This window comes from Mytilus edulis, chromosome 7 (genome assembly GCF_963676685.1).
Source record: "Mytilus edulis chromosome 7, xbMytEdul2.2, whole genome shotgun sequence".
NCBI lineage: Eukaryota > Metazoa > Mollusca > Bivalvia > Mytilida > Mytilidae > Mytilus > Mytilus edulis.
Genome location: NC_092350.1, coordinates 77,606,963 through 77,618,666, shown reverse-complemented (window position 1 = coordinate 77,618,666; position 11,704 = coordinate 77,606,963). Strand labels below are relative to the sequence as shown.

The 11,704-nt window shown below is 31.7% G+C and overlaps 1 protein-coding gene and 1 long non-coding RNA gene across 3 annotated transcripts in view; both read left to right on the top strand.

Annotated features, from left to right (window-relative positions):
- The first annotated feature begins 4,208 nt into the window (after positions 1-4,208).
- LOC139482273 (RING finger protein 141-like) overlaps positions 4,209-11,704 on the top strand; it is a 30,866-nt gene continuing 23,370 nt past the window's right edge. For both annotated transcript variants that reach the window (XM_071266065.1, XM_071266066.1), the window contains exons 1-2: positions 4,209-4,279; positions 10,796-10,956. In XM_071266065.1, coding sequence (XP_071122166.1) covers positions 10,823-10,956 — 134 coding nt within the window. In that variant the 5' untranslated portion in view covers positions 4,209-4,279; positions 10,796-10,822. The remainder of the gene's footprint in view (positions 4,280-10,795; positions 10,957-11,704) is intronic.
- LOC139482269 (uncharacterized) lies at positions 5,003-5,579 on the top strand. Its single transcript, XR_011654816.1, has 2 exons — positions 5,003-5,130; positions 5,359-5,579. It is a non-coding gene; the product is annotated as an uncharacterized lncRNA (long non-coding RNA).

The window sequence follows — 11,704 nt, the reverse complement described above, 5'->3', positions numbered from 1 at the left end:
GCTTTTTAATCTGACTTCAGCATTGGAAGCTGAATATTATTTAACCCTCTAAAAAAATTAAGATGTCTTGTAAAGTATTTTTTGAAATATTCTTATCAATTTTAGTGAAGCATTACTTGATTTGATGATCTTGAAAACTATGTAGACTTCTTCCATTACTTGGTCGGGTAGAAAATCCATCAGCTTGACAAGTCATTTTAACACTGATTAACGGACATGTCATGCTGCGTACTAGGACTTTGTGGTAATTAGATATCCGTGGTCATTAGTTTTCAAGATGGCGTCTTCCCGAGAATTGAGAGTCGATTTTAAAAATCTAATAACTCACTCATCTAGACGAATAAACCTTTAATATTTTGGGAATATGCTTATTTATTTAGGATGAACATAATATCAAATTTTTATTTTTTTGCGAATTTTCCCTTTAATCGTGTTTCTTAAAGAATTTATCCTGTTTCCTCTGATCGCGACCAAATCCATGCAAAATATATGTCATCCCAATATTCCCTTATTATAGAGTCTGTAAACACCAAAACCTTCATACGATACATGTAGTTTTCATCCCGTATTTACATTTTGATAAAAATTTCCATATAAGACTTTTTTTAACCTGATTAAATCAACTATGTTATAAAAAAATATACCTTCATGTGCTACTTCTTGAATAAAATGAGGTCGACATTTTGTATATTTGCCCAAAATTCGAATTAGTGGCCGTATTTTCCCTTTCGTAAGAAAGACATGACTTTTTTGTTTTAAAAGATAAACACAAATTGTTTTTTGTTAAATAATTTGTAATCAGTTCTGTATTTTATAAGTATCCTAAAAATTTAGACATTTTTTAATTCAGAAATAACTCATTTTTATCAAATGTTCATGAATGTAGAAAATAACATCATTTTTTGCTGTATATTTATCCAATTTAAAAAAAATTGCACTATTTACGTTTTCATGCAAATTGGCACACATAATCTTCTCGCGTAATCAAACCAAATGGCATTTTAAAAAAGAGGGGTCCATGAACTCGTTTTTAAGTTAAGTAAGTTTGAATGGCAAAAGTGCCGGGCACCACCCCTCCTAAAACTATATGATGAATATGAATTTGGATTTCTTCCTAGCTGTCTTCAGAATGACAGATTTCAGTTTTCTCTGAAACTGTGCATAAGAGAATTGTACCAACTTCGAATTCTTACTTATAACAAAGGAGGGGGTCATTATAGATCCCGACGCAACGTTAGATATTGCTACTTCCACAAAAAATAGCGCTAAGTAAATATTTGACGGGGAAATTTTCTTTAAAGAAATGCTGAAATAAATATTTCAAATCATATATGAAAATAAAGATTATAAGGTGCCAGCTTAAAGACGCCCCGGGTGCGGGAATTTCTCACTTCATTAAAGACCTATTGCGGTGACCTTCTGCTGTTGTCTGTTCTATGGTCGGGTTGTTGTCTCTTTGACACATTCCATTTCACATTATGATAGAGAAAGAATAAAAATATAAAATTCATAGGCTTCGGAAGACACAGATTATTATCAGAAAAAAAACCCAACGTTTACTAAGCGGTGTCCCTTGTAACAAACTCGAAACATAAAACTCGAACAATTCGCTAAATGTTCACGGAACTCTTCGAAATTTTGCATGAACGTTCTATGACGTGATATATTTCAGTATTGATTTACATGGATGTCTCCATTTAAAACTTTTGCATAGATATTTTGAACAGAAATAAATTGAGCTACATCATCAATTCAAAACAATAGGTTTACAATGTCTTGCGGAAATGTTCGAGTTAAACTTTCATGCCATCACAAAACTTTTACGGCCAAAAACAGAGATTTGATTTCATGAAGATTTCTTTTAGGCTTTGATTACTATACCAATAAAAAGTACTTTAAAAGTTCCTTCCTCCACTTAATGTAACTTGGCCTGCTTTCAACAAAATGAAATCGGATGCATATATTACAGAAATGACACATCTAAAAGACGATAAAAAAAGTAGTAAACTTCAGTATCATAACTATAAGCTATTGTATTGTCTCGTGTACCACTGCTTGAATAAAATCATACTCGGGTTGAATATTTAATGCAGCAATACCATACTTTTACACCATAAATATAATTCTTAATAGATTCTACAGATTTAAAAGACCGACTGAGAAATTGTGCATAACAACAAATAGTATCCAAATTATTCGATCTGATTACTCTAAAGAATTCTAATGTAATGACTATAGCCTCTGAGTATAGAAAAAAGACTAAACGGTGGGGTGAACACAAATCAAAATCAGTTAACCGAGAATATCAAACGAATGACCAAAGGGGAATAACTAGAACATTATTCGCATCATAATTACCAAGGATTTGTGTAATTACTAATATTTTTTTTAGAAAAAACAAAATATGATACAAAGGATATAAAATATCTATAAATATTTACCAACTGTGATTCCGGTAAGATATGTTCCCATGAACATACATAATATATTAGCAAGTCAGTAATAAATTAATTGAATCATGATCACTGAAATTGGTGAGGGTAGACTTTTTTGTTAGAATATTTTGGAACTTTATACACACAAAAATGCAAATGAAAAGGAACATGCATGAACCAATCTAATTAAAATATATATCTCTGATTTCGTTACATATGAGATCAAACAACTATATGTAGTATAACCAAGGATTTGTATAGTAATACAAATCATAATCCTTGGTATAGCATAGTATAACAAAATCAGAGATTTACATTTTTTAAATTAGATTGATGCATGAACAAAACATGTAAATGTTGAATATATGACGTTCTTTGTGATATGTTGGCATATGATGGAGCCGTTTTGATGCACATAGCAGTCCCATTAATCTGCAAATAATTATCTCCATCAAAGTGAAGTTGTTTTTTTTTAGTACCAGCGTGAGCATTTTGACCAGGCCGCTCAGTAGCGTGTGGATAATTTACTGGTCTGGAATTTTAAACTTATTTACATGCATCAATGACATCTGCATGTGGCATATTTGTGTGGAGGAAGTTACTATCCATAGAAACAAGTGTTGTGTCGGTGGGAAGTGGATTTAAGGCCGGCATTTTTCTAAACGGATAATCGATTGTATCTTTAATGTGAGATGGTAAGTCTTCAACATGTTGACGAAGATGAAAGTCTGCCAGGTCACGTTTGGATTATCTGGTTTCAAATATTCAACAGTTGTGCTAATATTGATTTATAACACAATGTTGACAAATGTTATATGATTACCTACTATATAGGTCTGTTTCTTTTAGTTCTATGATACATCGTCGTCAATATAGTTTAATTTAATGCAACTGTCATACAAGTGAGAGGTTTAGCTAGCTATAAACCAGGTTTAATCCATAATACATAAGAAGATGCCAGTGTTATCAATTAATTTGACTGCTTTTGATTTTATCATCTGATTAGCAAAATTAGTTTTCCACAATTGTTCCTCGTTTTTCTTTCAGTTGTTTAATGAGGGAGGATAGAACCTTTATAGGGAGTACGGGACCGGGTGTTTTTAGGCTCGGGATTTCGGGATTGACCCATTCGGGATCAGGGAATTCTTTTTTCGAATTTTGGGATGTCGGGATTTAAATTTATTTAAATTCGGGACCTCGGGATTTCGTGTTCCCAGTTTAATTAAATTCAAAGTTTTTAGAGTGAAATCCATGGTATTCAATAAATACATAAACACAAGCTTTATTGAGATGTTCAAATCGACTGATTAACAAGATACACACACGCACATGCATGCATTTTTTTTAATTAACTGTATTTAAACTTAACTATTGTAAAATTTTAGCGATATCTGTAATTTAGTTCTTTTTTTTTAGTTCGATCAGGAACATATGTTCCCAGGTTCGATATTACTTTTTTCTCCTAATAGTTCAAAAGAAACAAAGAAAATACATGGTTCTTTCGAAAGCAGATTGTAAGCTTAAATGAACCCCATATTTAATTTTATTTTTCAATTAAGTATATATATGATAAAGCTTATTTGTAGAAAACCCTTTTAAAAAAAAAATACACCCGCGAGCCTGCTTAGTTCATTTGTTTCGATTTGCCCACTGGTGACTGAAAGTTGAAACAATTTTAATATATCTTCTTGCGATTGTAGCCATATTTGCATGCAATGATAGGTGAGTTGCCAAACACTGGCCAATTGCAAAACAAGAAAGGTAAAAATAGCATTTCCTGTTGTGTACACACCTTATGATGACGTAATTCACAGAAGGTGTTAGAGAAGACAAGTGAAAATTGTGTAATTATCATGATTATACATTTCAAATTCAATTATCACAATATACAACCCCACAGAAACATAATATTCAGTAACTACCGTACAAACAACTTGAATCAAATTATTTATTAACCTAATTACACTGTTTTATAGATTATAGGCTTTCAGAAAACAGAACTAAAAAAAAAAATGAATGAATATTAAAGACGTTAAACGGTTAAAATAGCTATATTTTTTCTTCTATACTACAGGAAACTGGCTTAATAGAAACCCAATCTTTGTGCTATGTTGATAATTTCATATGTTTACATTAGGTAAAAAAAGAAGAAGAAAAAAAAACTGCATTTAAAGGTTCATCTGAGACTAATATAACACTGTTATCATGGTTATAGTAGTCTCAGGGTTCATCTAGACCAGAGACATAATAATATTATAATGTATTATATGTCTCTGTCTAGACTATACACTTTAACAGATATAATAGCTGTGTTCATATCCTAATTCGATTAATTACAGCGCTAGCGTTCCCTTACTTTAGTCTTTAGTTGTCCTCCAGCTTTCGAGACGCGACGGCCATACTTCCATGACGGCCCTAGGATGTGTCGGCCATACCGTCATATCGTCCATGGGACATATCAGCCACACATTGTGAGACGTATCGTCCACACTTTTATTTTTTTTTTATTTAGTTTATCATGTTTATTACATAAAATATAATACAAAAAATAAGTATTTGTTCATAATAATAACATAAATATGATTGTGTAGTACTTTTTTTCTGTACAGAAGATTTTATTTATTCTTGTAAGAGTTATCTTTGCTTGATCATCGTCGCTCGTGTTTACAACTAAGTCTTGTTGCGGCCATATTATGTAAGTATATTGATTATTTCTTCATTATCAGTTATTATATCTGTAAAAATTAAAATATATATTATTCTAAACTATAAAAATCTTCTCATCTCAGTCTTGGTGAAATTAAAAACAGGACTCAGTGTAAAGGTTAACTCTAAGGAAGGCAATTCATCAAGTTCGAGTTATATTTGTCATGATCATCAGACACATTGTTTAATAATTCTGATTTTTTTTACTTTCTTATAGTTTAGAGTCATTCTATTTGCTGAACATCTTTCCAAGACAGAGACTACTGCAGAATTTTCCAATAACATAACAAATTACCCGTAAAATCTGACAGGAATGTGCACCCGATTGGCTAATTACATGATAAAAGATGGCCAGTTTCATTTTTATCATACTGAATGTTCTTGTTGCTTTGTTCATTGTGTTGAATTGTGTTGAATACTATTTGTTGACAATTTAAATGTTCTCATTTTTGTGCATTTGTTGATGGCTAATTGTATTATGGGCAATCATACCAATATACTCTAGTATAAGAAACAAAAAGATGATATTTTTTTTTAAATATATTTTATTTATTCATTCAGTCATACAGATAAACAAATATACACCAAACATATAAACCTTCTTCATACATACAACATACATAAACCATTCATATATACATTTCGTTCATACATGTAGGACATTCATCTTATATACATTTTTTAAATTAACAATCTCATACGTTTTCTCTCATATGCTCTTGTCACTCATTCATTTATTCCACTGCATACACATGTCTCCCAATATTCAAACATTTATATTCACACTTGCACATATATAACCTATATCATAAAGCACTAAAATACATAAACATGCAGTTATAATAGTCACAACATAAACATGCAGTTATAAAAGTCACAACTGAAACAAAACCCCTAAAACATACCAAAATGCACTATATTACCATCATGAACTCATTAAAGTTACTATTTTAACAAAGCACTAGTATACACATAATAAGCACAATCAATATGTTCATCAAGTCACTACAATTAACACTTAATCAGACTCGTAGTCGGAATCTTCAGAGTCGGACTCTGGGAGGGTCTCTGGTTGAGGAACAGGTGGTGCATACAGATAGCCTACGGAACGGAGAAAGTCGGATGTTCTGATACTGTCTTCCTCGTACTGGTCCCACAGTGAAGTTAGACGGCCTTGAAGCTGCTTGTATGTGTCTCGTCTCTGGAGCCTAAACGAAAAACATATGTATAAAAGTCGTGAAACAAAATATAATTGTGTATTTTTGCACAAAAGAAAAGTAAAGAAAAAACGTCAAATATAATATTAAATTATAAAAAATATTGTCAAAATATATAAATTCACATTAATATTTGTAACATTGTTTGATAATTGGCAATCACATAAACTAATTAAAGGATTAACACCTCCGTAATTTGTTTACTTTGCATTAAACAGAGACACGCGCCCAATGATTGGATTAATATGATTTATGATCGGTCTTTTATAGGTAATCATACATTGTCATAAGTATAACAGTTTGAAAACAAAATGTATCAAATATGACCGAAAGTACGAAATATGATTCAAAGGAAAAACTAAATTAATAATAAATTTGTAAATACCTGTATTGCAAAGCCTGTGTTGCCATTTATCACAATCTTCACATTGGAGAGCATGTTGTCTTGGTCGGACTTGCTGGTCACATAGCACACAAGGGTACGACATGATGAACAGCAATTTCCCAAATGAGTGCCACCGACATTTCTGGTTACTTTTATAAAGCAAGGTCGGTACATCAAAAAGACTGCTCAAACAGCTTGTATTTTTACAAGAATTTCACTACCAAATGTATGTTTTCACTCCGCTTGAACTCAGCTTGGAAGTTGTGTTTTTATAGTGATCTTGAATTGTATTTCCTTTACAATTTCTTGACAAAAGCATTATTAATACTTGTGTTCATCAAAGAGGTAATAATAAGCAATCAACAATCTTCTTAAATTTCCAACTTAATCATTACTTGATTTCAGCTGATTACCTTGTTTTATATTTCAAAACTTAACTCATTGTTTTAATTATGACCGAAATTAGTCTCCCATTCGGATATAGTCATTAATATTTGTTCAATTCGTTCTATTTGCTATACGCAAGATTTCAAATTCAATATTAACTTTGAGCCATACGGCTCATCAGTATAATCAAGTACATGTAGTGTATACATATGGCATATTACAAACAATATAAACAATATGTATAATAAACAATAGGTGACGTCAGAAGTTTCATCAGACAATAATTCTATTAATTTAAAAGTTGATGGCCTAGACCAGTAATATTTTTTAATATATTTTTTTCGCAAATCAGTATATCTACTACATTGAAGGATAAAATGAAATTCATACTCTATTACTCCTAAATCACAAAAAATACAATTTCTTTCATTTCTATTAGTACCAAACAATCATTTAGAAAACAATATGATATTTTAATATTTTATTAGATTAAACACATTCATTTACGTAAATATATAATGAGTAAACAAATGATATAACAAAAATTAAGATGAAAAATAAAGTAAAAACAGTATAGTTTATTTAAAAGTTATAATAACCATCTATAAGTATCAAAATAATTCATCTATAACATTTAAAAAAAAAAAAAAAAAAACCATGGACGATACGTCTTTACAAAGTATGGCCGTTTTTGTACTATGGCCGTTTCATCTTTTCGGGGTATGGCCGTTTCATCCTATGGCCGTCATGGTAGTATGGCCGTTACGTCTTGCATCGGTCCTCCAGACACTAGCTGGTCAGAGGAGTGATTGTAATTTAACAACTGGATTATTCTGTTTACCCAGGCAATGCCAGGCCGACAGAGTTTGATTAAGATTTCATGTGACTGTTTATTTTTACACCACCTGTCACCGTCACCGTCCTGTGGTGAGGAAAGAAAATGTTTTAAAAAAACACAAAATAAAAACAACTTGTATATATCTATGTATGTGCTATCAGGAGTTAAAACTAATTAAATAGAATTACACAGTTTTGTCTGTATTCAGAGAAAATTTCATGGTTTATAAACATAAACACAGCCATTTTTGTGGAAGTGTATAGATGAACCTTAACAATGTAAATACTTCACATAGACATGATAGATATAGGAAGATGTGGTGTGAGTGCCAATGAGACAACTCTCCATCCAAATAACAATTTAAAGACAATAGACAAAACTTTATTAATAAACCCAGGGGTTAAAATTTTTTGTTACAGTTAACTAGCCCAGGACTTATGGCAGCAGGTTTTTACTAGCCCTGTTGGAAGAACTTGCTAGTCCATCAAAACTGACCTGCTACCCCTAGTATGCCTTAAAAATCAAGAGTTTGCTGCATAATACAAAGTGGGTGTCCTTTGTTTTGAAGGAGACATTATACACTGTATTTAATATTTTTTGTTGAATTGCTATTTATTGTTGGTGCTTAACCTAACTTAGTTGTTCCCACATTCAAAGCAGACTTTTTATTGGCATGCTTTGGGCAACTAACGGTAATATTCACCGAGCATTGTCTGTTTTTTTTTTTCATTAGCAACAGCCAACCTTCGAGGGGAATCATTGTATCCCAGTTCTGCCAAATTCTCAGGAAGTAAATGCGTGATTTTTTGGCCAAATTGTAAAGATCAAAGAGAAAAAAACAAAGGAAAATGCCGCCAAATAAGCATGAAAATGTGTGAGTCTCGCTCTAAAGACTTGGAAGGTTTACTGTCTTGGATACTATAATTTGTTTCCCACTTTTCCCGGTTGTATTTTTCATTTTGGGGGGGGGATGAATTTTCAGTCTCGTTACCCCCTCCATCTACCATTTTTTGTTTTGAAACTGATGAAGTTCATAGGGTGTGTGCGACTTGGCAGCCCTGCTGTCCTGGACACTCTAATTTTTTTCCGCTGCTTTTCCCTATCGTATTTAGCATTTTTTGGGGATGAATTTTCAGCCTCGTTACTCCCTTCATCTACCGTTTTTCGTTTTGAAACTGACGAAGTTCCAGGGGTTCCCGTACTAAAATATTAAGAAATAATTTGTTGCATGGTTTCGTGCTCAAGAGCTTTGCGACAAGACAGGTCATTACCGATCAATACATCATATCCCCAAATACCGTTAATTGAAAATCTCGGCATAAGCAATGTACAATACCCCAGGCTATGTATGGTATGAGAAATCGATATTTAAAGTACGAGACATGATACTGGGCCACCCAGAGTTATTTGTTCTGTTTTTAAAATATGTACAACAGGACCTGTACAAACCAGTTCAAATTCTTGGAATCCCTGATTACTTATTAATTGAATCGGATTGGCTAACATAGAATAGTAATGAAGGAATTTTCCACTTTTGGAAACGTCAAGATTTTTTTGTTACTAGTACGTCGGGCATATCGGGTTACACATTTTAATTGCCCGAGGCATAAATGATCTAGTCCCGGGCGTCGGGCTAGTGGATTTTTTAACCCCTGAAACCTCAGACACATAGGTATAAAAGTAAACCATTATCATGATTATAGGTCAATGTATGGCCTTCAACATGCATACTGTCCATCAGAACCTTTTTATCAATGTTTACTATAATCCTTGCAATCTTGGTAGTATAACCAACCCTCAACACAAGAAAGTATTTGAAATCAATATCTCTATTTTATCATGTTTATTGAGTTATATAAATTAATGATTGTCCACTGGATTGCTCATTCATACTTCATTGTAGCAGTCAGGATATTTATAGACCTTATTGCTATTCTAAAATCTGCGCCTCTTGAACTGTTGGCGTCACACAACTATCCCTGATGTTCTTCTCATATATCATGTATATGTTATTATAGTAACACAGGCTCTTTAGATCCTCTAGCATGTCTAGTTTTTTAATATCCCTGCTGAGAGGTGATAATCAGGGAATTTAGTTTTACTCTTACATTGTATGATGGTTGTAACTATAATAGGGTTATCTTCATGATGAATTAGGGTAATAACTCTTGCCAATTGTCGTTATCAGTTATTTTTGGTGCATGAAGATAAAATGTAAACATTGTTTGAAATGATAAAAAAAAACAATAGATTTTAAAAAATCAGGTCAGTGTTGATATTTCTGATTTTGATATTTTTGATCTGTTTACTTATGCTGCTCAGTACGTAGTTGTGGTTCTTCATTGATTGATAAATGATGTAAAAATTTATGTGTTTCTATTTTAAAATTTCTTGATTTACCATCTACATGTGATGGTCATTTCCTTTTTTAAACGTTGATACATTAATTAACTAACTTACCAAAATTGAGGTCAGATTTGATTAACGCGATTCCATCTTGCCATTCTGGAGTACTATATATAGCTAGTAAAGGTCCCTTTTAAGTTGCATCAGTTTGAAATATTTATCATCAAAACTGAGGTAATGATTTCCCTTATGCCAGCTGGCTGCAGTTTTTTTGTCTCATAGTTAAAACAGTGACAATTCAAAATGCAGTGGTCACCAATGCCAACCAAAAGAATTTTAACTTACTTCAATCTAACAGCTGAATAGGGAGAAGTGGAGACCCAACAGAGGATCAATTTAAAATGCACTATTTTAATCAAATAGAAAAAAGCCAAATTGACTGGTATTTGAATAGTATATATATTAGCAATCTTTTTTTCAGAATAAATGTGAAGGCAAAATATGTAGTATGGGCAATGGACACAGTTTACCTGATCCTGAAAGAGTCTTTAAAAAACTTCATTCACATATTGGTATTATCAAAAGGATAGCACATCTCTCATATGAAGATTTTCTCAAGTCAGTTTTAGAATTAAATGAAATGTAAGTAAATTGTAAAATAGATATTAATCTGTACAAGAAATGAAACATTAACTGAACTAGCTGTTTTACAAGGACATAAAATGATAAAAACAGTCAAAAGTATTTTAAGTGTACTGGCATGATCACACCAACCAGTCGATATTATAATTTTGAAAGTATTGTACAATTGTACAGTATGACTCTCTAACATACATTATGATTTGCTGTGTGGTCAATTTTTATAGACTCTTATATAATTTTCTGAATGACCTGTATTTGGTAATAAACATAAATCATGTAAATAATCCGAGCGAATTATGTATTTCCTTCTTTTCCAAAGATCTGATTTGGTTGTTGTCACTCTCATCATTCTGGAGTTATGTCTCTTTATAAGTAAAAAAATGCTGAATTAGCTGTTTCACACTCTTAACTTTATTTATCGTGCCATGCAAAAAAAAATTAGATTTTTTGAAAATTAGATGAAATGGTTTTGTGCAGGAGAAAATTTTACAATTAACTGTAATCACTTTTTTGTTCTTCAATAACATATTGATGATTTTAAATTTAAATGAATGTCTTACATAGTAGATTTTCTTAAGGAGTTTCTTGGGAGTCAAACAAGAAATTGGAAGACTTTATAAGATAAACCATCAGTAAATTATTTTACATAAATACATTGTACTATATATATGTTGTGATGTGTAAATGAAAACAAAACACAATAGAGCATCACAAAAAAATGAACAAGGTGATGAATAATGATATGATA